The sequence below is a fragment of the Trachurus japonicus genome, chromosome 16, assembly GCF_045865225.1.
Source record: "Trachurus japonicus isolate A0001 chromosome 16, Traja_1.0".
Classification (NCBI taxonomy): Eukaryota; Metazoa; Chordata; class Actinopteri; order Carangiformes; family Carangidae; genus Trachurus; species Trachurus japonicus.
This window is the reverse complement of record NC_140922.1, coordinates 5,303,685-5,329,739: the sequence shown is the minus strand read 5'-3', so window position 1 is coordinate 5,329,739 and position 26,055 is coordinate 5,303,685. Positions and strand designations below refer to the sequence as shown.

Here is a 26,055-nt window from a genome sequence, read left to right as displayed (position 1 = left end):
TTAAAATATCCAGAAATATGCAGTTTACAGTTATATAAAAGCGCAAAAAGCTGATTTTTGTTGCTGGAACCACAGATTGTTTGACATTTTTCTCTTTTGCTTGAAAAATAATTGAAACAATACCCCACTGTGAAAGTAGTTGCAAATTATGTTTTTGTTGATTCTGATGATAAATTGACTAATCATTTCACCTCTCATTAAAAAACAATTGAGCGGTAGCATCTGTTCATGGGTCAAAGTGTTATAATAAACTAGATGTACCGTGCTAGAAATATTGCATGGATAATGTAAAAACATAACTCTGTGAGGTCCATTAGCAGGGTTCAATGAAAAATAGGAAAGTAAACAAATATATTTCTATTACAACTAGGGAAAGGACCAGATTAACTTTCAACAAGGCCCTGGCACTGATAATGGGTGTTGGGCCCCTATTAACCCCTGCTGTACAAGGCAGTTTTATAAGGGATGGTTGCAGTGCGCATGTAAGTGATTGATAAAACACAACAGTATAGTCACAGCTCAGTACAAACTAAAATAATGAAGTTCTTGGAACTATGCAAGGCCCCAATACTGAGCTGATAAAGTTAAGAGTGTACATTAGAGGTGTAAATTACAGACAAATTCGCCATTAAGGAAATGATGTACTTTCTTACGTCAGTGTTTAACTGTGTCATGTCCTTATTCGTACTCAATCCAAACGGTATGGGGTTCTGTACATTTTATTTATCCAATAGCCCACTGCAGTATACTGTAGTAGCAACGATATACAACATGGACAATTCATACAACCTACATTACATGGCATTTACGTTAGAAAAACTTTAGCCATATTGATAACACATAGCCGACGTGATTGGCTTAAAGTACGGTCCATAGACAAACTTGCACCAATCAGCGACTTTACTGTACAACGCCAGTGTCCAATCAGAGAGTCAGACACGAGCAGCGTGGCCCGCCCACAGCCGTCAGCCAGTAGTCTGGCTGAAACAACTGTCATTTAGAGTGAGTGGACGTGATGGGGAAGACGGAGCTAGTGCTGGAAGACAGGAATTAAACGTTTCAAGAAGTACAGAAAACAACTTTTAAAGTTACATACGTAAAGGTTACAGCTTCCGTCGGCATGTGTTAGTATCCTGAAGGTAAGTTTATCGCAAAATAAGACGTGTTGGAGCTGGTTTTCCTCGAGCGCCTGAGTTGTAATTTGTAAAAAGGAAGCTAACGTTTTTTTCTTTTTTTTTTGCTAACAAGCTAATGTTTATTTTACCGTTCCCCCCACCATCTCCTCCTCCTCCTCCTCCTCCTCCTCCAGAGAAGCAGCAACTTTGGCAGTACGTTTCACTTACTGCTGTAGGAATTAACGCTGACTTTCGGAGGATGTCAGCCCCCAGCAACTCGCTCCAGCAGCCGAGGGTGAGACGCAGCAATGCGGGCTCCCCCGGCTCGTTCAACGGCAGCGGCTGCCGTCTGCACCCCATCCGTGCCACCGTGCCCTACCAGCTCCTGCGTGCGGGTCAGAGCAGCCCGACGCGGGCGCCGACCCTTTACGGAGGAGCCACGAGCAGCCGAGGCTCGAGCCCCCCCGCCAGCCCGACGCTCAGTTCAGGAAGTGCAAAGCAAAGACTGTCCCCCGAAAATAGAGACTCCTCCTGCCCCCCAGACTCTCCAGTCTCCAGAGGTAAAACACTTATTTCACTCAAATGCTTTGCCCTATGTAGGCCAAGAAATGCCAGGTCACCACGTGCTGTTTGTCCACTGATAACTTGCCATGGAAACTTTGTGTTAAACCTGCTGGTAAACAGCTGGACAGTAACATATGAATATAGCAGTTGCGTTAGATAGCATATGTGAGGGGGTCGGCTGTGAATCTGAAGCTAGGTTGGCACTTGATTCAAAGCAGGTTGATGCATTAACTATGTAGCCTATCATCCACTTACACAGTTGGGCACTCATAAAGAGAATAGAGTGCACTATTGGCTCTTTTACTTCCTATGGACTTTTGACAGGAGAGAGAGAGAGAGGAGGGAGGAGGAGAGTTTTGGCAGAAAGATATGCTGTTCAGTTGTAAAAGAGGCCACGTCGGTCCCAGCAGAAGCATTGCTGAGTGAATGGTCAGGTGTTGCCTGGTGTGACCTCAGCCAGCGTACATACAGCAGGGGTACTGTGTGCACATTCAAACCATATGCTGTGCCTCACCATGTTGCCTTCCACATGGAGGCCAGTGCTGCGTGTCATGCTGAGCTGCTCCCTGGGAAATGACATGGAGACAAACTGAAGGAGGACATGAGAGCGCAGGCAGCCCTAAATCCGCATTTCCCAGTGCTTCGCTAAATCTTATTTATGTGACAGCCTCCTCTGCCAAATGTTGACACTGTGGCCGATTTTTTCAGCCTGGTAGCAGTATTCTTGCTTTTTTTTTTTGCTGGAAGAATTTTTCTGTAAACCCTGTGTTTGCTGTTCAACACACAGACCGAACCACACATTATCTCAAGTGTTTCTGAAGCATGTTAGGATAGATATGGAAGTATGTGTGGAGACAAAAAAAAGAGTCCCAATCAAGTTCTGCTCACAGTGGGTGGGAATTTGCATAAGTTCAGATGAAAATCATCAGGTATCCTCTCTAGAACAATGTTCTGTGCTCAGTGAGACGAGGTCACAAATCAAACTGCCACACGCTGGAGATCAACCACATACCCCCCATTAGTCTAATTTAACAGCTTATCCCTCCAACCTTTAATCAAAATGGCAGTCCTCCTCTTGTCTCGGTGCAGCAGGTTATTACAGAGTTGTGTGTGTGTGTGGAATTTGTTGTTTGTGACGTGCTTCGCATTCCTTAGTTTTTCTTTTGAATGAGATGACCTCCAACCTTGTCCAGCGTACCATGCAAGGCAGGAAACGAGTTCCCCTTCCACAACAACTGAGTAGGCAGACTTACCAGGCATGACGAATTTTACCCGTGTTTGGCCGGCGGGCGGCTGGGTCTGGTGTGGATTTCCCACCCCTTGCGGCATGCCACGCATACCTCAGTCCTTCTGAAAGGGACAACCTCTAACCCAGACCAGTGTCCCATGTCGGCGGCGATGATGGAGACCTGACCCTCCTTCGTGGCCGTGACCTCACAGTCCAAACATGCAGCACGAGAGGCCTCGGATGACGACCGTGATCATATCAGTGAGGGGTTGGTGGCTACTTGCAGTCAGAAACACCAGTTATCTCAGTTTTACAGGAAGCGCCGGCGCCGCAGTAATGCAATGTGAGCATAATTTTAGTCATCTTAAAGGGGTTTTTGGCAAATTGGCCCATTGCCATAATCCCTATAGTTTTATGAGTACCGGTAGGTTTGTTACCTTTAATTGTCGGTGCAAGCTATTTTTAGAACGGCGGAGCAGAGCCGCAAGCTGCTCAGAGCTACGCTACGGAGGCTCATGGGATTTCTTGGTTTCCCTCATCAAACTCATCAAATACACAATCCAACAACTCAAAAACGCTCTGGTGGACAAGTTGTGAGCTGCACATTCACCACGCTATGAGATAATAACGGAACGTTGCGAGACAAAGTTGTTTTTGAGTTAAATTCATGCAAAACCGCTGACGCGTGTTCCCATCGGGGGCGATTTTTCGGCAAGCAGTCTCTGCATTTGCCTTGAAAACATTATTATCTCATAGTGTGGTGTAGCGTTTTGGAGTTGTTGGATTGTGTATTTGATGAGTTTGATGAGGGAAACCAAGAAATTCCATTAGCCTCCGTAGCGTAGCTCTGAGCAGCTCGCGACTCTGCTCCGCCGTTCTAAAAATAGCTTGCACCGCCAACTTAAGGTAACAAACCTACTCCTAAAACTATAGGGATTATGCCAATGGGCCAATTTGCCAAAATGTTGAACCATCCCTTTAATCTTTCATCACAGGACCCTAGCTTGATGCGACTGAGGCAGTAGGCTGTTCACTTTGTAATTTCTCATTCACTGCAGTGCTTTGAACCCACTCACAGACATAATGCTTGCCATTTGGTGGGGAATTCAATCCAAAGTGCCCTACAGTACCACGAGTGTCAGCGCCAGACAATGTGCGTGTGGTAACGGACTGCAGTGGCGTTCAGACAGCTCCGATCTTGGCCTGATTGCTGAGGACAGAGTAAAGAGTATTATATTCCACATTATGACCTTTTGGGTTCACCAGCCAATCATGACATCATTCTCTTACCATACTGTCCCAACAATGAAAGTCCCCACTCTCTGTCAAAGTGCCAGCTGTGCTGAAACAGGCCTGCTTCATTGTCACCCATTCAAACTGCAGAGTAGGAGCAAATGTGAAAATGAGCGCGTTGTCCAAATCAGTTGTGCTATGTTTTCTGTAGTTTTATCAGCACATTGTGAAGCATCAGGGTAACTTTGATGTGTTCAGATTATATACAATTTGTCACTGTTCACATGCAAACAATTACATTATGTGCACTGTTAGCACCTGTCTCATTCATTTAGATACATTCAAACTAGTCTAGGCTGGTTTGTTGTGGGAGTTACCCACTGGACTCATTGAGAGATGCTAATAATGCTAACAAGCAATTTCCTGACCAGCTGAGGGACAGATGCTGAAACTCATAACTTACAACAACATGGCCAAGATTAATATCATTTACAGTGCCTCCTCAATAATTCTGCTTGCAATGAACACACATAGGAACACTTGATAGAAACTACTGTATGAACTGCAGTCTAGCTAAGTGGGTGAAGAGATCCCACTGTTTATAAGGTATGATGTGGTGTATTGACTCACAGTATAGGTTGTGACCATAGACTGTAAAAAGAATGGACGTAGCGTCCGTGACGTCACCCATTGGTTTGGGGGAGTCTGTTTTGTGCCGCTACTACGGGGGTTTGAGCCGCGCCATGTTGGATTCTACTTGCCATATTTGGAGCGGTGCGGCCGTTGGCCGGCCGAGGGCCCGCCCACTGGCCTCGTAGCAGCGGTCGCCGGACCCAAGGGGGTGGATCGGACTACAGGCAGGCGTAGCTCACAGTCGGCCATATGAGGACGGGCAACTTGCTCTGACTCTGGCTGCAGTTACAGTGCAATAGATAGGTGATCCAGTCATCTGCACTAAAAAAACGATTCATAACTCTGTGAAAAATAAATCAGTATGTAGCTATTACTTCAACTATTTGCATAATGTCACTATAATGTTACTTTTACAAAAAAAAAAAACATTATTAAAATTATCCGTGATTCTAAATATGCAGCATCATAAGTGCATAAACGTTCATAAAAATCAAACCGTTTTGAAATCGGACAAAAACTGAGCAAGTTATGGTCATTATAGCAGAACATGCACCATAGGCTTAATGCTCTGAGGGAGAGAGTTGCCCGTCCCAAGATGGCCGCCGTACTGGCTACGATTTGTCATTGGGAAACAGCTGCGGGTGAGTCATCTAGTTCTTATATAATATCTATGGCCGGACCTGTCACTCAACGGTTCTGCGCCCTAATTGGCCAGAACTTTAAACCTAATAACAGTAAAACGGTAGAGTTTAAAAAAAATTCACCCCCCTCAGAGTGTGTGCGGGGGTAGAAACTATCGGTTGAGACCAAAAAAATGAAATGTACCAGGCTGTAAATATGTTTTTTTAAGCTGTAAAATCGGCTATTTTAACATGGGGCTCAATTGGAGTTGCTCCCTTCTGGAGCCAGCCCCCAGCGACAGCCGAGGGGATTGCAGTTTTTTGAACGCGGAAGTGAGCTTCACTCCTCAGACCGACAACTGCCCCCTTGGTTGTTACAGAGCTGCACCAGAAGTTCATGACACACTGAGTTATTACAAATAATAATCTCATTTAACCAGTTAAGCTCTTGATTATCTGTTCTTCTAAATTTAATCATTTTTTTTATCCCATGAAAAAACAGAAGGTCACATGGGTCTCAGAGTCTCAAAATGGATGACAATTGATTGGCTACTCTTGAAGTTACTTAATCAGCACTCATAAAAACACTAATCTAATTCATAACACTATACATAACAGTACCACTCAAGAATAAAGTGTCAGTGACACCAGACAGACACTGTACCCATTGTTTATGTTTTCTCCTTAAACCCCTGTTTGACTATAACCAATTTACACAGTTTTGACAATAGGCATTTCCCTGCTTCATGTGTGGATAATGTGAGCAAGTACAATGAAGTTTAGTTGAAAAAGATTGATCTGTATACCGGTATTTTTTTAAATTGAAACAACTCTTAGGTTGTTCTTTAACATCAGGTTTCATTTAAGATGACACCTGATGTTAAATATCTCCTCAATGAGATATCAAAGAATGATGTGCTTTTTTCCACGCTCACAAGATCAGGCTAAATGTTTGGGATTTTCCTCCCAACCAGTGTCATGCAGCCTTATGTAAACCTACAGGAAACAGTCCTGTCATGGTTTACTGATTTGTACCACATGTTTGTTTTTTTTCCAAGTTTGCTTCACCAGTACAGTTAATAAACCACCTATTTATCCCTGGAAATGTGGTGATTTTTCTTTTTTTTTTCTTTTAATTTCACAGCTTGCTGAATGGCTAATGAAGGAAAGTTCTCATCTAAAATTGAGGCTGAAAATATTCCTTTAATATCACAGACACCACTCACTTATCCCTGAAATCAGCAGATGGACTGCTTTGATGTCTTGGCTTCTTTCACACTGTTTCTTTTTTCTCATCAGGAGATTATTCTAGTCGGGCAAGTGGGGAGACGATGGAAAATAACCACAATCCCGGTTCTGAGAGCACTGGCTTGGCCTATATCAATATTGATGGAAATTTAGCCTGCTTCCTTTGTCTACAATGCTTCAGGGAATTTTACTGTAGCCCAGTAAGCTTACTTAGGCAATACCTTTGGGTGGGTAGGCCTGTGTATTCTATGAACAAAGAACAACAATGAATGGCTGTGCAGTTCTGCTAGGAGAGGGGTGCCTCATGTAGATAGTTTAGTCTGTGTGTGTTAGTTTGTGTGGTCGTGTTGGAAAGGCCTCAGCCTTAGCCTACTCAGACAAGGAATAGAAAGCAAATGGGCATATTTCCTGATCACCACTCTGTTCCTTTAGTCCGTCTTTGACACAGAAATGAAGAAGCTTTCACTGACTTAAGGTAATTGCACAAGTGCAAATGAGGCTAATAAATTTAATCCAGTTCTTACTGCAGCCTCATGCTGCTCTCATGCTAATGCCTTTGTGTTTTTGCGTGTTTTGTTTTTCTCTCTTTTTTTTTTTTTTTCTTTTTTCTGCGTGTCACTGCAGGAATGTTGAGTGGATGCAGGCAGTATTGATGTGCATTGTGGTGTGGTTGTTTATGAGTTCTTATGTGGGTGGTGTGTGTGCTTAACTGCTCTGGCTCACAGCAGACGACTCTCATAACATCAGATACTCCTGCTCAGCCATTTACATTTGCTCCAGGCCTCAGCTCTGAAGCCTGCTCTGCTCTCTGCACTAATACTTGTGAGATTAGAAAATGAACTTAGAAACACTTAGAAAACAAGATCATCAGGATCACTGGTGCACTTAACACATTGTTAGCTGCAGTAGTTAACAGATATGAGTGCAAAGTGATGATTACAATCAATAGTTTTTAGAGGTATTGTCTTAACCTTTCTCTGCCAGGGAGCAAAGTACCATCAATTCTGTAACTGAAATATGTGTTTTTTGCTACCAACAGACAACATAATTACGTATTTGCCCCTCAAATCACATGACAGGTTGTTTTAACATTGCTTTGACTTGTAAACGATTAACGTTGATGTCCCACTCAGAATATGGCTTCCAGTGCTTGGCTACACATTTGCATGAAGGGTGACATTTTAGTAGTGTGTGACATATTTACACACTCACAAATTTGGAACATCACATGTTTAAGGTGCCTCGGGGTGACTGGGAATATTGCCTACGCAATTATGCTTGCATGAATGTGTGTGTGTGTGTGTGTGTGTGTGTGTGTATACGTGTATACATGCTTCATCCTATTTCCTTATTTTTTCCAATTCACAGCAGAAAGGTCCAAGTTACAGGTCCGGAGTTCCAGTGCCATTCGGCGGACATCTTCCCTGGATGCCATCACAGGACCATACCTCACCGGCCAGTGGCCTCGGGACTCCCACGGACCCTACCCCTCCTGTATGAAAGACAAAGCCACACAGGTACATGCCATTCAGGGGATCCTGTCTTGGCCATAGGCTTGAATATAGGCGAGCTGCAGTATAATATTTATTGTGATAACAGAGTTGTGGAGCGGGAGGAGTTGTTCTGTTTCCAGAAGGCGTTTTTCTTCTCAAAAGAATAATTTTAAGGGTTACTCAACATATAAACATCAATTAGATAATGTAACAGTCCTGGCTGATGTTTTGACCACAACTGTCAATTATTTCAAAACTGGTTCTGAGAAATCAAGCTTTGTCCATCAGTTTGCCATGAGGCTTGACAACTGATGCCGTAGAGTCTTGGTCAGTTTGACATTTTTCAACAAAAGTTGCTGAACTGATCCAAAATTCAACAGTAAATCTGTTTGAGCAGCAGTTTTGCCATGTTTCTCAACACTAACTTTTAGCTCTAGCTGTCCTGGTGAGTAGATGTCACTTGCTGAAATACACCCTGGAAGTTGTAGTAACTTCTCTCCTTGCATCACGTAGACAGACTTGTACCTTTGACCTTTTTTTTTATCAATGAGCCAGATGTTTTCTAATGCAGCTGTCCCATCTTTTTTTTTTTCCACTGATGATATAAGCAGGATCATTTCATGTTGATCCAAGCTGCAGAAGTGCTCCATCTGTAACTCACATAACATAGTCTATGGGAAAAATAACTGGTATTTTTACTTCAGGAACCAGGGCCCCCTGAAATGGTTCTTTCACTCTGCATGCAACGCCATGATAAATAAATACTACTACATATTAATATGGATATTGAAAGTGAAAGTGGTTGCTATCAAAAATGAAGCACCTTTGACATTGTGCAGGTGGCTTGATAGATTAACTGTAAACTGTCACATGAAGGAAAAATAATCAAAATGACATGCGTTAGGATCTGGGTGATTAAGATCAGCAGGTGGCAATGACAGGTCATCAGGTCATACATTTGTGTTGTGGCTAGGGATGTCACTATTATAGATGTACTTGGTACGATTAATCACGGTATTACGATTATCACGATTATTATGCATCAATACATTTTACGTGAATGTGTAAATGTGTAAAATCAAATATAGTCAAAATATAATTACATTACTAATCTCTGTAGGACCAGTTATCTATCCCCCAGGGGAATTGTTTAAAATAAAATAAATATTTAAGTCATTATTTGTCCTCTAAAGAAAATGTTTAAGTTTATTTTAATCATTTTTTTAAATTACAAATGACACGCTAACATTTAAATTCCCACCAATTCAGTGTTATGTTAGTATCTGTGCATCTTCCTTTACTTTGGTGCACATCTGCCGATATGGTTCCGACATGATCTTTTTCGGAAAGTGACGGTTTTTAGGAATCTTTATGATCAATTACTTGTGGTGTTTAATTGTGAAAACAAGTAATCGTGGCATCCCGAGTTGTGGCTATTATCATAGAAGCATGGTGCAACATTAGGGGGGAACAGACCAAAGTTAGAACATGTACTCCACCTTTCCCCATGTGATCTGCTAAAAGTATGTCAAAATATTATATTATCATAAGACCATGTTGCCCAACCTTAGATCAGAGTGTCTGGTAAATCCCTGAATTAACCACTTACTTTCACTTCTCTCTCAGAAAATGAAGATAGTTAGAACTTTAAAATAATCACTAGTTTCAGTCATAGTGGCTGGTAAAGGAGACACGCACTTGCAAACCACAGCCAAATTCTTTCGTTATAGCCATGTGATGGATGGTCTGGGAGACGACTGCCAGTACAGGCCTAATAGACTGCAATTCCCTCACAGCGCCACTTTTTAATACATTATAACACTTCATGAGGCCTATGTATGGATTTCACATTCAGCCTGACCGCAGTATTCCTGGACAGCAGCCCCACACATGATCACCCACTAATCTTGCCATGTGACTGATGGCAAAATGCAGTTTTTCTCAAAGAGCTTAATTTTTTTTTTATATAGGGGAGGGGTTGGAGGTTTGGATTGGGTTTGTATTTTGAAAGAATATTGAATATGTATGATCATGACAAGGGCTGCTCCCTCTTTGCTAACAGAAGCCTTTCATGTGTCTCAATGAGGACCGCCAAGCCTCATTTACATGGGCTTCATTTCTTTGTGTGTAGGCTGAGGAAGTGGTGAGAGGGCCTTGCAGGGTTTCTTGAAGTGGCTGTATGCAGAGTAAACACCTCTAATTACAGGGTTCCTGTTCTGCTCTGGAAAGGCTGGACAAGTATGGAAAACCAATTTGATAATCATCATGTCTTGAAAAATGTTAATGCACAGGTCTGGGCGCAGGACACGGTGATCCTGCATTCCTACCCACTGCTTCTTTGGCGTACAGTATAGTGATGTATGCTTGTGCTTTATGGTGACATGGCCTTGACTATAGTGCCCAGCCAATATCTATAAAGAGCCGATTGAAATGAAAATCCAGTAAAGAGATTTATGTCCGTCAGAGCTGTGGAAATTTTTCGACGGAAAACATTTGGCTATGTTGTAATGATGTGGGAGAGTGTGACACACTTGACAATCCTTGAGCGATTAAATGCACAAACTCCCCCAAGGATAGTCAGAGAGCATTTCCTGTTAACAAGCTATGCCTGGGCCCAGCTCTTTTTATAAGACAACAACAGCAGAAAGCAGCAGACAAAGGGTCCCTGGCTTCTTTTGTTGTGTACCGCACAAGTATCAAGACAGCCTCTCCTTTGAGCTGTAATACAGCCCTGCATGGAGGTGAAGTTGTCTGCACCTGTCCCCCTGGCTATGGCTGAGGCGAGGAGAAATCCCACTGCTTACCACCTGGCCCTCGTGGCTGCACGGCCCGCCTGCCTTTTGTGTGGGAGTTGAGGAGCAGAGGGCCCATACATATGCTAATCACTGTTCCGGGATAGGTCTGTGCGCCCTGGGCCCTGTGGTTACAGAACACAGAACGTCTGTATGAAGATTAGGGCCCTGACACCACCAAGCCGACCTCAAAGAACCAGCACCGACAAAGGCAGACCGTGCGCATGTCGTCACGTCTTCTGTTTAAAAAAAAGTTGCACTTGGAACACAGCACAAAAGGCAGCCAGCTGACCACTGACATGCGTGTACGTTCTGTCCCCAGTGTGAGAGGAAATGGCTAATCAGTGGTCTGTATTTTGTAATCTAAAAAACATAACAGAAAGACAAACAGAATAAACTAGCCTGCTGCCTTTCAAGCCACCGTGAATCTGCTTAAACAGCTTCATTATCGGCCCAGGAGTATGAATTGAGAATATGCCTGGAAAAGTTTTTCTTTGCTGGCAGCTGCCAAACCAGTGATACCACAAATGCTTGATGATGTTGTGCCACTGCCAGACATCAAATTTAAGCAGTGTGACACAGTGAATCCTACTGCCTTATGTTTGCCTCATATAATCTTTATGTAAACTTGTATATTGTAGATTAAGAGTTTATCTGAATATAGATTAATGTAGGTTGAAACAAGCACAAGCAACAAAAATGTCCTCTGAGTGATATCTGTCCATTTTCTGGAATGCTAAGTGAGTTTCAGACCTGCACAAGATTACATATTCAAAGTCAACTCACCAAATCAAAATCTATGTTCTCATCTCGCAACCTCACCAAACGATAGCAGTGGCACTCATGCTCACATGTCTCAACGTGCAGTCTAAACAAACCAGCACAAATTCCACAGCAGTTCTATTGAAGCCCAGTCATTATTTCCTGCTTTGGAACAGAGCTGGATTCTTGAGGATGTTGCCTGCTTGTAACCCTTTGGGTGGGAATATAATGGGAAGCAAGCTGCAGGCTATGGTAACAGGGTTTTTATCTGTACAGCAGTACATTATCAGACATGACACCTGGCACACAAGTCTGCAAAGCACACATCTCAGACCAGCAGTTCAAGAGCAAGCATGATAAAGGGGCCTCTGAGGTAAATAAAGGTGGGTGTTCTTGTTAGCAGACAGTTTGTTTGTGGGGAACAACATGGACAATAAAGAAAGATAGAAGGCACTATTTTTAACGGTCTTATTTCACTGTGGCTAACTCCCAAACTGAGGTATCCACATTCCACAATAAAGAAAACTGCGACCTCAACCTCGACAGTTGTGGCTTGTTGATAATTTAAGGTAATTTGCATTCTTGAGTTTGAAAAGGTGAAAGTTGAACCGATGGAGCCGCCTTTGGGTCGGAAAGATTGAATGTTTTAGAATGAACTTAAAAAACCACAGGCTGATTTAAATGCAGGTTAAAGGGGAACTATGGAGGATTTTTAGCTTAACTATGCTACATTTTTACCGTAATTAAACAGCTTCGGAATAATTATGATTGAATAAATTACTTGTAACTTGTTACAGGGAGAATGGAGGCTCTCTGCCCTCCACCTAGCGTCTCTTGGCTGGGAAACTTTGCAAGATCAGCGCCGCTGCCACGGTGTCCCAGCTCTCATGTCTGCGCACCGCGACATAAATGCGCCCTGTAACCCATGATCTCTTGTTTATGACAGATAAGACTACACAAATATACACAACGTTACATCGTATACCGTATATAATGTTATGCACCACTCTATCTATTGATTTCTCGCTGGCTTCGTTGAAAACAAATGCACATGGCCGGGAGGAGGGTTAGCAAACCAGAGGAAAAGAGACCGGACTTACATACTGTAGTGTTCCCCTTTAAGATGCAAACAATTAAGGTGCAGCTAGCCTCAGACAAGATTGTCCCCTTAAAGGGATAGTTCACCCTAGAATGATATTTCGCTCATTATCTACTCACCCTCATGTGGACTAAGGGCTGGAAGAAGTTTCAGATTCCTCCGTGGCTTCTCTGAGTTACAGGGGGTCTCGGCATAGCAGTGCATGTCCATATAACGGTTGCAAAGGGACACCGGAGCTCTTCGTAAAAAAACACACACAAAAAAACATCCAAATACCTCCATGCTGCTCGTATGTAATGTCCGTCTTGTGCTGAAGCCCCAAATTGCGTAATTGTCCCGAAAAAAATTAAATAAGTCTATATTTTAAGCTTGTTTGTAGCGGAAGCTTCTCGAAGCTCCTCTTCCTGGTCCGTCCAAATCTCGCGTGATTTGCGCCGGCGTCAGCATGCGTCAGTGCAGTTACTGCGAATCACGCGAGATTTGGACGGACCAGGAAGAGGAGCTTCGAGAAGCTTCCGCTACAAACAAGCTTAAAATATAGACTTATTTAATTTTTTTCGGGACAATTACGCAATTTGGGGCTTCAGCACAAGACGGACATTACATACGAGCATCATGGAGGTATTTGGATGTTTTTTTGTGTGTGTTTTTTTACGAAGAGCTCCGGTGTCCCTTTGCAACCGTTATATGGACATGCACTGCTATGCCGAGACCCCCTGTAACTCAGAGAAGGGACGGAGGACTCTGACACTTCTTCCAGCCCTTAGTCAACATGAGGGTGAGTAGATAATGAGCGAAATATCATTCTAGGGTGAACTATCCCTTTAAGCAAGAATTTCTTCATTTGCTGTCATCACTTGACAAATTTAAAAAAGATACATTTGATTAAATGCTAATTAAAATAAAGGAAAATCTCACCTTATTCACACTTAATTCACATGTGCAAGTGACGATGTCTGTCTGTTCTTATGATTAGCAAGTAGGTGCACTTCTGCAAAGACCTATTCATATCGGTCATTGCTAAATAAAACATTTCATTTTGAGATACAAGTAGCGAGAGCAGCGTGCCTACTCAGCGACATCTGTGAGAGCTTAGTTTTTCCTCAACGGCTAACTTCACTGCTCCATAAAGCCCGTCTGCCCTTTTACAGCAGTCTGTATTCTGTATGAACAGATTAGGACGCAGCATCAAGTCTCTCTCTCTGTTTGGCAGAGGCATCAAACGGCACAAGCCATTCCATAGTAGGCCATGCGCAAAATGTTAATGCTAAAGGCTAGCTACACATCTGCCATCCAGTGTGGCCAGGCACAGTGGTCCCTTTTATGAGAGCACAAGCACCCATTTAATTCGCTGTCCTTTTTTTCTAGGGGAAGCTAGCGCCAGTAAGCCAGTGTGAGCGGCTTCACGGGTGTTCCTCATTATTCACAGTGTGATATTCCATATCATAGGGCAAGGCTTGTGCGTTGGTTGAGCCATAGAGGTTTTTCTGTTTGTGTGGGGTCAGACATAAGGCAGTGTGGAGACGGTGACATTTCAGATTTTTAGCACTACTGTGCTAACCAAAAAAAAAAAAAAAACGTCAGATGTTTAAGGATTTGTTTGACGACCAGAGGGGCTGTTGATCTGCATAATCGAGGGGAAGTGTGTGGTTTCAGACAAGCCTATGAAACATCCTCAGTCTGTTTCTGTTTTTGCATATATTTACATAACTTAACCGTTTCCTTGTTTATGCAGTAGAGGTCTAAAAGACACGTTCAGTGAGACAGAACTGCCTCTATACTCTTTGGTAGCAAATGTTTTGAATATGAGATGTTTTCTTACTGCTTTACTAACTACTGACAACATTTCTCTTTCGACTCATTGAGCTGGTATAAATCTTGCACTGTGCTGTACATTTTCTGCAAATCAGACTTAATAGAGCAGATGGGATACATAGTTAGTATTTGTTTCTATGCTTTCACCTCCTGAATGTGAAAACTCCAAGGTGGGAACTACCCACCAGCTGTTGGTAAAGTCCTTGTAAATATCACCTGTGGCTAGCAAATATGTCTTCTTGGCATGTAAACATATATTATTTGGTAGCCGTGTAATTATTTTCCCCAGCTATGTTTTACTTGTTAAATGATGATAATGGCCGGTGGTTTTTGGATTCTTTTTTTTATTCTAGTCGTTGTAGCCTGCAGACAGAAATAGTCTTTTTAAGGCCTGCCACAGATGTATTTATCTTAACCTGGCTCACCAGCGGAAACAATCAAACATGCAGCAACTTTTGTTTTTCCTGTTAAGTGTGGTTGTTTCCTCGGGGACGGGGGTCTCATGACTGTTTTCCTCCTCTTTCATTGATTCCAGATTTTTTTTTTTACTTTACTCCCGAACACACGGCATTCATTACTACTTTCACCCACATCTTTCTCAACTGCTTATCTAAACATTACACGTTTTAGGTATTTAGTTGATGCCCACATCTTGAGTGACTCCACAGAAAGATCACATTAGCTATTCAGTTGCATAATGAGGATGAAGGAGAGAATCTTTCTGAGCTTTTAGCTCCCTACCTGCACACAGGCATCTTTGTAACTTTACATTCATGAGTATATTTTGGTAACAGCGTTTCATATGTGAATGTCTTTAGATCATATATTTTATAATTTTAATGTACAAATGAATAAATATGTTAAAATATTTATAGATCAGAGACATTTGACAGTTTTAAAAGTGACATTTGTGACCTTTCAGTTGCATGATCTTTGTAACAACAGGCTGTCCCTCAATGTAAACAAATCTAAGAACCTAAATGTTGGTTAATACCAGGTTATGCTACAGTGATGTAATATATTCTATCTTGGTTAAAACAAACAATGGAAACTTGTTTATCCTCTTGTGGAGGAGTGTGTCACACTTGACTTGCTGACCCACAGCGTCATATGAAGCATAAGTCACATTTCTGTCTCTGTGTTTCAGACTCCAGGTCTCTGGATCGAGGAAGGAGCAGAACAGGGAAGCCCTCACCAGCGGTCAGCCTCCTGGGGCAGCGCAGACCATCTCAAAGAGGTAGATTCACCTGTGTTAACTGCGCTTTCCACGTCAAACACCACAGACTGTCCATCAACACAGCATACCGGTGTCAGCAAAACATCCACAAGCTTCAAACGCTCACCCAGCCAAATCGACGAGCATGTTTTTGTCATTTTTTGAGGTTCATTGCCTTCACTCAAATGTGTTTTATTTGTCAGGGGCTGAGGTCAGCCTAAATATTATGCTCCTTAAAGTTGGTTTCCACTCCTGTCTATTTGCTGGACTTGGTGGCCAACCAAACGACCACATGGAGCTATTAGGTCTCCAGCTTTCCAGACCTCAGTCTAAATTTAACCTCCTTCTCCCCTCTGTTTCCCACTCAACTGCACCCTCGCATCTCATTATGGCCTGTTGTTTTGAGAGACAGTGCAGGAGCTCCTCTCGAGGGTGAAACAGCCATATTGTTCCCTTCTCAGCTTGCACCCAGTGTACCGGCTCGGGGGAACTCGTGTTACTTAAAAACTTGACAAGTGCTTATTGTGTTTACCCTGCAACACAATAGGACCACATATTTTTCTGTTTCCAACATAATTATAGTTCTCAAGTATTGACGCATACAAGGAAAAAATCATTTAAAACAATTACACTTAAAGACCAGCTCACAGAGCTACATACCATACATTTTATGGCCTGCATGCCAAGCAATGTAAATTCAAGTTCGTACTTCACATAACTTCATAACACACAACTTACAGTTAAAAAGTTAAACCCTGCTCAATCCAAAGAACATTTAACTGGTTTGATTATGCTAAATGACACATCTGGATGTATTCACATTGTTCTTAAATTACTAAAATGAGATGTGCAACTGTTGAGGTTTTTATTATAAATAGAATTGGTTGTGGTGTGGATTTAAACTGCCACTGGTCACAGTGCACTTAAGCAATGTCAACAATTGTAAAAGTGAGACATGAAGTGATACGTATTATGCATTCTCTTGCGGCTGTATTTATTAAAATATATTTTCCTGTTGATGGAGTCGCAACAGTCTGATTTCATAAAAACAGATTGTTAGAATGTGATTTCATAAATAACATCCATGTGTTTGTGTGTAGCCATGCAGCACTATGACTCGGCCTGTTTGAAAAATGTGGTGTTGAGCTTTCTACAGACAAACCCAGGCCCTTGGCCTGCACAATCAATAGCGTAGCACAGCCAGGAAAACCTCTTTCTCATCCTCTGAGATTACACTGGGATTGCCTGGACTTGTCATTATCAACTGTTGCGGTCACTCAATGAATGCAGTGAACTCCATTCTAGCTCTCTAACCTCTGCGATTACATGTGTGGGAGGACATCTATGAAAAGAGCGAGTCTCTTTGTTGACTGTGTTGCCAGGATTACAAGATCAGCATTGAAGACCACACCTTTGTCTGCATAGTACAACTGCGTCTGTTAGCCTCACAAAGGGTATCCTGTTTTTAGGCTCATACTGGGCCACATCCAGAAACACCCACTGACCGAACTTGACATAACTAATTTATAATCATATGCACAGAACTACCCTGCAACATAGTTCAGATCAAGTCAATCTTTGAGTGCACACAGTAGTTTATATTTTTTTGTGAAAAAGCCCAGTGATTCATTATTATAGTTGCTAGTCACACCCGAAAAGAAAGCCTCCCAGTCATCCTGAAAATGATTAACAAGTAAAGGACAAATAATTAATTTGGCAAAAACAACTATATTCTTATCAGTGTGGGTTATCTTTGTTCTCCCATCTGTTGTGAAAAGGAGGAAGAGGAACACCCCCACCCCCCCAAAAAATACAACCAAACACAACATGTTTAATCAATTTGATTATTTCTTGATCAGTTCATTTGAGGCAATTAATCTGACACTATTTTAATAATCAATACATCTTATGAAATTGAATTTCTTTGGATTCTGTTGGTCAGTCAAACAGAAAAAAACAACAACTCATACTTGACTTGATGGTGAGCTATCATTTGCTGAAGTGATGTCACTTTTCTTCCAGCAGATTGCTAAACTGAGGCTGCAGCTGCAGCGCAGCAAACAGGTCAGCCGGCAGAGCAAAGACAGGGAGCAGAGCTCCATGCAGCTGCCGCCACAGGCGCAGCACAGCACTGCATGCCAAGCTCAGGTGAGTTATTCCTGTCAATATTCCTGCCCTGCCAAACTCAACCACCAGCATGGCCCTTTTTTCAGTTGAAAACATTAACTAACCCTGACTTTGGTGATGCCCTGTCAGCACGGACACGATAAGGTAGCTTAGCAGCCACAGTACAAAAAACATACAAATGAAACAGACGGTGACCAAACCATATCACAGCCGTTGAAGATAAGAGAGCTGAAAATGAACATACCAGGGTTAAGCAAGTCGGCTCTCTGGTGAACAGTTTAAAATGATAAACCTATCAGGTGTTTTCTTTAGATACGCTAGTCTCTGTTTCATTCTTATGAAACTGTAAGTTATCAGGAGGCAGTGGTTATAGAATTTAGTGAAAAATAAAACACAGACACTATTTGAGGAGTAGGTGTAGCATGAACATTATTTTGTAATCTTGTGTGTAGTCTATATTTGATCATATGTTTATGATGTAGTGTGTTGCATAGCGTTGGCCTGAGTTAATGAGTCTCCATTCTGACCAGTTGTGTTAAAAGAGGAGAGGAGAGGGGGAATGTGTCTGGGCATGCCCGCTCCTCTCCATGTTTGGAGTTGATTCATTAACAGATGCCCAGCAACGGCGCATCAGCCACTGTGGGAAAATTAACATAAACAGTGATATGCAACACGCTATACCCATCTATAGCAGATCCCATTTATGGCTGTGTTTTTGTTCCCTATGACATTTAATCCCACTTTGTGTTTAAACCGAACACCTCCACCTATTAAATATGTCATGGAACTGGATCAGCAACAATTCAGTACTGCAAGCTGATCTTGGACACTCGCGTTGTTGTGCATTTGATTGCCAAACTAAACTTAATGTCTTCATATTTGTTAATACTTTATCTCTTATCTCTTTTACCTCCAGTACAAAGGAACTTCATCAGCCTTGTCAACCATCCCTGTGCCAAAATCCCTCATATGCAGAGTGCCGAGCAGCGTGGAGGGCATCAGCCACGAGCTAGAAAATGTGTTCATCAGAGAGGACTGGGAGCAGGGGATACAGGTAGAGATGTGCACACGTGTTTAGATATAACTGCGTTTTTTTTTTTATTAATAAGTTTGAGGGTATTTACAGAAAATCACATTCAAGAAATTTCATGAACCCTTCCCCAACCCCTCACATATCAACAGGAAGGGTACAATTAACAAGACGAACACTAAAATAAATACACATATACACAGACACAGACACCTGCAGGTATATGCACCCAAACACATATATATGCATACCCATATACATGTACACAATCTAAAAAGTAAATAAATAAAAAGCCTAAAATGCACAATGTACAATGTGAGATGAACTCATCCAAAATTGCAATGATCCCTCAAATATGGTTCAAATACTTTTGACATATTTATTGGAGACGGAACATTCTACTGTTTAGTGCAACCCTGCAGTTAACTCTTATGTATAAATATAAATTATAGTAAAAACAACAACAACACAAAGGACAAAAGACTAATGAATAATTCCATATGTCTCCTTTTCACAAGTCCTCATCAGTCTTACGGTGTTGCATGGGGCAAACCTACATGAGATGAGCACAAACTGAATCAACACTAACATTATTTTTCTGTAGTGGACAACCGAGGCAGGGACATCAGGGGTGAAGTGGTTCCCAAAATAAATAGGTCCTGTTCGGTCTGCTCGTCTCAGCTGGGGCCGGGGTATACACAAAAAAGCCTTGTGGTGCCAGGAACCTAGAGGAGGTTTTTCAAGTGGATCAGAGGCCGAGGGGTTCAGTGTTGAGTGCATCAGCAGGTCAGTTGTGGAAAAGACGGAGGAGGCTCCAACAGCATCGTCTCAGTCCGCTGTGTGGGAACATTTTGGATTTAGTTGTAACCTGATAATGAGAGTGTTGTTATTGTAAGAAAGAGGAGAGGGAAATTGTGACTGTGCGCAAACACTTTGCCACTTGTGTTGCCCATGCAAGCAGCAACATGTCTGATGTGATGGCTCATCTGTGGAGTCCCGAACATGCCTTAAAGGTCCTATAGATGTATGTATGTACATGTAGTATGTGTGTGCGTCTGTGTGCGTCACTACTATGCACACACACAAACACGTGCATTGTATCAGAGTGGTGAAGTGAAACAATAACCTGAGGATTTCCTGATCTGATGTGAGCTACGCTGTCGTTACTGTAATTGCAATAAAACTGTCACAAGTAAAACCAAAACTTTATCAACAACCTGCAGAAACCTGAACATGTAGAGGGAGATGTTATGATGTGGTAACAAGCCTCAGAGGGGCTGCTGCTGCAGGTAGAAACAAATACATTAGCATAACAAGCATGACACTCTCTACTTTATTAATAAAATCAAATGAATAGAAAGACTATGTATATGTGATAGACATCTATCTATGTATTTATTCTTTGGTGATGTATGGTATTTCTGCAGTGTTAAATAATAGAAAACAACACCATCAATATAACAACAAACAACACCATCAATATATATATATATATATATATGTATCTATATGTATCAAACCAAACTGAAAACTGTGACCCCCATAATCGTCACATGAGCCTGTGGCTTTTGTGAACTGTTCCCCCCTCAAGGGACATCATGTCTAAATCAAACCCAACCATCTTGTAATTTGCCTGCACGAAAGCAGAAGACACAAGAAGAAGTGTTTATTTGGTTCTTATCTACCCATGCATACGCCGATACCGATCCGTCTGAGTAAGCCTCAAATCAGGTGGTTGAATTGGCTGGCTTATTTATGGGTTGGGCCGTTACCAAAACTACCATATACCTCTTGCAGTGATGTTTTGTAAATGTCAGGTTCATTTCCTATAGATTTTAAATACAAATAGCTGAATGGGAAAGAATAACGGACTGCAGCGTCCCAGTTGTCACCAACAGAGGAGGTTTCACAGACAGACTGGAGCTGTCAGAAGTTCCTTATATGTTCTGCTCATAATTACAATAAATGTAGAACTGTCGATATGTCTTTAAAGCCTGGAGCACGGATGTAGTTACAGTGCAACTACTTTTGGAATTCTATCTTTAACTCAAGCTTTATCTTAGCTTCTTATTATAGTGACTGAGGCTGATCCACACCCCCATTTTTTTTAGAAAATTGCTGCAAAGCTGTTACACAATAGAGAACAATTAATTTTGGATCCATTGTTATTATTCTGCAGTGAGTACATGGCTAGTGTTTGGGATGATCAACAACCAACACCAATATTGTGTGAAGTCTCCCAAGTTACTGTATAAGAATATGATGTTTTTCTATTCTTCATTCTGTCCACATGGGGTGAATACAGCAAAAAGCTACAGTCTGTGATCACCATCAAAACTAAAACACCCAATCAGAACTTGACTGTCAGTCTGAACTTGCTTCACCATCTTTAAATACACAGATTAAACGGGAATATACTCACATACAGTGTATAGTGCATGCAGACGGCCTTTGTTGTCTGTGTAAGCCCACACATCTGCCACCATTGTGAACTCAATAGGGTACGTCACCATGCATCAGCTCCCTAGAAAGGCGGTTGCTCAACAACATCCCAGCTAGCTCAACCTCAGCTGCTCTTAAGTACGTCCTCTGTCTGCGTCCTGTCGGAGCATGTGGCACTTAACACTCTGGACCACAGTCATTAACGCTCTGAGTGTGAGTGACTTGTTTACATCGGTAATGTTTGTTAATGAAGGAGTGAACAGGCCTATATGTTCAGTCCAGTTGAATTTAATATACACAAATACACCTGTGGTCAAAAATAGATTGTTAGGCTGTGCTTCAAATTTATGACACGCTCACAAACAACCTTCTTGTAAAGTCACTTACAACACTGTGCACCATACAGTCGGACAGCAGGACACATATATTCTCACTCGCACTGAATTAAATCTCTTGGAGGCGAGTAGAGCCGTAAATCTGGCCTGATGTGGGGCAGTAAACCTTGGCAGGGTTGTAGAGCTCTCCCCTCTTAGAAAGTCACAAACACACACCGACTTTAAACACACATACAAACATCACACCAGCACAGATTTACAGCCTGCTGTGCACCAAGCCTCCTTTTTCCCCCTCTTCTCTCCCTTTCGAATCAGCTGTGCCAAAGCAGGATGCATTCATCGTTCATCTACTGTCAAGTATTAACCATCTGGTTTGTTGTTTGCTTCTCCAATTGCCCTTTAAGCAGACGGGCAAACACACAAGAGGCCGTTTAAGTTCCAGGCATTCTTGTACTTTTTGCTGATTTCTCTTAACCTGGACCGACGTGGTCCAGTGAGTGAACAGGTAGCTGCTCAGCGTCTGCTACAGGAGTTTTTCCAAAGACACATTAGATTGAATCAATGTTAATGTTTTTAAATGCTACGCATCACCTCATCCATGTATGTTTACACATGACCTCTCACCACCTCCTCCGCACTCTGACCTGGCAGGCCATGGACGTGGTGGACGGCCGTCGGCCCCCCTTCCCTCCGCATCGCTACAGCAACGGCGGGGACACGCGCGACACGGACACGCAGGCCCCTTCCAGTGGCGACTCGAGCCCGTCGCCCCGGCCCTGCAGCTCCGACCACCTCCACTCCCCCGACGGCAGCCCCTGTTCTGCAGAGGAAATCGACAAAGGTGTGTCTTCACTGACAGACTCAGCTTGTTAGTGTTCAGTGAAATGAAGGGCAGATTGGATTTTACATTTAAAAGTCTTGGTCTAGAGTTTTTTTTTATTTTTAAATCCATGCAGCGCCGTGACTACTCATTTTAGTGTCAGTATTTCCTCGGTCACTTGCTACTACATGCTTATATCCCATAAAGATACATCAGACAGACACAGACAACACTATACACAGTATAAGCTGGTCTTCAGTACTTAACCACAGTACTAGAATTGAAATCATGCCTAGACCTGTATTTTGAACTGTACTTCAGAATAATGTAGTGAAGGTGAAATTCAAACATGAACAATTTAGGTTTAAATCAAAGTACAGTGTTAAATAATAGAGGAAAAGGCCAGAAAGAGATGCTTGTATTAAACATAAGAAGAATTGAGCCTTAATGAATTAAAAAAAAAAAAAAAAAAGAGTTTGTAGATGATGATGTTTCAAAAAGCAAGAGAACAGTCTAGATTTAGCACTGGACCACAAACTTAGTTACAGTATCAACACAGTATCTTAAATGTATACATTATAAAAGCAAATTGCTACTCCCAGTATTTCTCAGTTTGTTGTTCCAGTTTGTCATCACAACTGAAACTGAGTCAAGTAAATGTTCTTCTCTTCACTGTACTTTCAGACAATGTGTGCAGTTCTCCTCTCCCCAAGTTTGCCACCTCACCCAAACCTAACAACAGCTACATGTTTAAACGGGAACCTCCAGAGGGCTGCGAGAAGGTCAAGGTGTTTGAGGAGTTGGTGTGAGTATTTTATTTTATCTTTCATTTCAACATCTTCCACCTCTTTGCTGCTGTGTGTTTGTGCTGTTGTCTTTTGTTCAAGCATTTAGCAGACAGATTATTAAAAGAAAAAAACCTAGATCCATTTTGCTGCAGTATATCATTGACTATGAGATAAAACAACAAAGCAGCCAGTAGCGTTTCCACTGTGGGAGGCAGGGATGAGGGGGGAAAAGTTTTCCTGGAGAAACAGCTAGCCAGTTAGCATTCAATCTGAACAGTCTTTTAGCAGCAGAATATAAACTGAGCTCAACCTGTGTTGTCTCCAGGTCTGGCAAATCAAAAGGCTTCCCTCTTTTCTCATGCCCGGACAAAAACAAGGTGAACTTCATTCCAAGGGGCTCTGCCTTCTGCCCCGTCAAACTCCTCTGCTCCTCCCTCTTCTCCCCGGCTTCTCCCTCGTCCTGCTCCTCGGCCAGCCCCGTCGCTCACGGCAACGAGAGCCCCGGGCCTCAGGTGACCCCGACTCTACCCACCGCACCACTACCTACCTTTCCGGCCTCCACCGACTGGAGCACTGACAAAAGCACAGACGCTAACACAGACAACAGCACAGACAGCCAGAGCCCCGACACAGACGCAGGGAAAGATGGTTCAGCAGCACACGTTCTCCTCACCAGCTAGTCCTCAGGTATCCGCCAACCGAACCCACCCACAGCTGAAACATTTCAACTGGTCGGGTGGTCAAGGTTTAAAAAAGAGAAAGAAAAAAAAAAAGTCCCTGCACTCCGTTAATCCTAACATTAGCCAGCAGGGAGTGCCCAAGGTCTAGAGATAGCAAACACTTTGGAGGATAATGGTACCAGCATCCTGCAGCACAAGCATATCTGCTGGGTCCCAGTGTTGGTCCTGCTCTTGTGGTGATTTGATCGAGCAAACTTGATGGTTTTGCCATTCTCAGTCAGATGTTAGAGAGCGCTGACCTTGGGCACAGCCTCCGTTCACCTGTCACTAACCTAGCCTTCTCCTCTGTACCGTGACATCACCCATAACAAAAATAGCTTTGCTTTCTTTTGCAAAAAAAAAGTAGAGGTGACTGCTCAAATTATTGTGTTACGTAGCGCCGGCAGTTCTATCAAGTTGAAATTAAAAAGTGAAAAAAATCCAAAAACCTTATCAAGAGATGACTATCATTCTGCTCATATAATCTAACCAGCTTGTTAGCTGCAAAGTGTTCAGCCAGCTAAAATCTGACGTACATATGTAAGCTTTTTGACAGGATGGGAAATGCTTGTTTCATCTTTTTTTCTCCACACACCGGGATGTCTTACAGTTAGAATACCTTTTCCCACATTTACCACAAAGTTTGCACTTGTTTAGACCAGGGCCACGGCCTTTTTTTTAAAATTAATATTATTTGTTTATTATAAAGTATTTGTAGCACAGTGTCTGTGTGAAACCAGCAGTCACTGGAGTGCAGGCTCAGAATCCAGGACTTAGATCTGCATTTTCTGGTCTAATCACGATTTAAACTCGGTAAGCTCAACACAAAATGCTAATATCAGCCGTTTATACAGAGACCAAATAACCAATCACAAAGCACACGACTCCCCTGTTGCCTTGTTTTATTGCCCCACACTACCCAGAACAATAACTCAGGTTATGTGGAATGTATTTGTTCGGACTATGTTGCCTTTCCCCAGTGTTTGACTTTCCTCTACAGAAAGACAATACGGTCTTTTGCGGAGATGTTTCATTTTTTCCCCCCGGAGAGGGAGGTTATTACAGACTGAATCAGCTGATCGATGTCACAGTTTGTGGCAGATGGCTTTCGCATGAACCTGTTCAGGTTAGAGTTTCAGGTGCTACGACACATTCCAGAGATCACAGTTGCATTGGTCAACCGTGAATTCTCACATAAATGGAACTAGCTAAATAAGCTACACCCTCCCAAAATTGAGAAGTTGACAATTATGTTGTTTGTTTTGCCCCATATATATAGTATATGCCAAAGCAAATTTCAAAACAATGAAAGGCCTGTCATGTATTTGGGACTCAGAAGGCACCCACCATGTTTGTGCCAGAAGCAGAGGATTTAAGTGCGTTTTTGTTTAGTTTATAAACATTTCAACAACATATAAACACTGGTGTCGTAGTGTTTCAAACACAGGCGCTAATCATTGAACCAAGCCTAAGCACTTACGTGTAAGTGAGACGATAATCACTTCTTTTTTTTTTTTGGACCAATTTGTAAGTTAAAACAATCAGAAGTTGAGTGCAATTGATTTTGTTTTAAAGAAAATCTACACTAACATATTTTTGTGTAACAAAGTTTGGCTCAAACTACAGATCCCGGCAGATGTGCCCTGATGTTACCTGCACAAGTTGTATCAAAAGAAAAGAAAAAAACATGACTGATTTAGAGCGGGTTCGTTTTGAACCAGAGGATTTAACTAGTTAATGTTCCATTCCAAAATGTTGGTCTACCTAGCCACTTGCACACACACACACACAAATATGAACAACATATGCAACGCATTCCTCACAGTTTACGTTGAAATTCTCTGTTCTGCTTGCAGCTTCAAGAGTTTCAATCATACTAAATCTAATTTTATTCACAAGCTCATTGTGCAGTGCAGTTAAGAAATGGTTGCCATGTTTGGCAATGATGATTCAGTTTTCCTGTGTATTATGCATTT

The 26,055-nt window shown here is 42.2% G+C and overlaps 1 protein-coding gene across 6 annotated transcripts; it reads left to right on the top strand.

The window, feature by feature from the left end:
• Window positions 1–981: 981 nt before the first annotated feature.
• Window positions 982–25,296, top strand: glcci1b (glucocorticoid induced 1b). Of its 6 annotated transcripts, none has more exons than XM_085803527.1 (9): window positions 982–1,139; window positions 1,310–1,675; window positions 8,013–8,158; window positions 15,750–15,839; window positions 17,844–17,966; window positions 18,862–18,999; window positions 22,404–22,593; window positions 23,257–23,377; window positions 23,686–25,296. In XM_085803527.1, the coding sequence occupies exons 2-9, from the start codon at window positions 1,375–1,377 to the stop codon at window positions 24,038–24,040; spliced, it is 1,464 nt and encodes a 487-aa protein (XP_085659653.1). In that variant the 5' UTR covers window positions 982–1,139; window positions 1,310–1,374; the 3' UTR covers window positions 24,041–25,296. The 6 variants fall into 6 exon arrangements, with proteins under 6 accessions (XP_085659653.1, XP_085659652.1, XP_085659651.1 ...); XM_085803526.1 differs by having other exon boundaries at window positions 8,010–8,158; XM_085803525.1 differs by having other exon boundaries at window positions 8,010–8,158; window positions 17,841–17,966.
• The last annotated feature ends 759 nt before the right edge of the window (window positions 25,297–26,055 follow it).

Excerpts from the sequence above, each read along its gene's own strand:
- glcci1b (XM_085803521.1), top strand. The coding sequence starts at position 1,252 with ATGTTTATTTTACCGTTCCCCCCACCATCTCCTCCTCCTCCTCCTCCT. Across the intron at positions 1,676-8,009 it reads AGACTCTCCAGTCTCCAGAG|CAGAAAGGTCCAAGTTACAG; the intron begins GTAAAACACTTA and ends TCCAATTCACAG. Across the intron at positions 8,159-15,749 it reads TGAAAGACAAAGCCACACAG|ACTCCAGGTCTCTGGATCGA; the intron begins GTACATGCCATT and ends TCTGTGTTTCAG.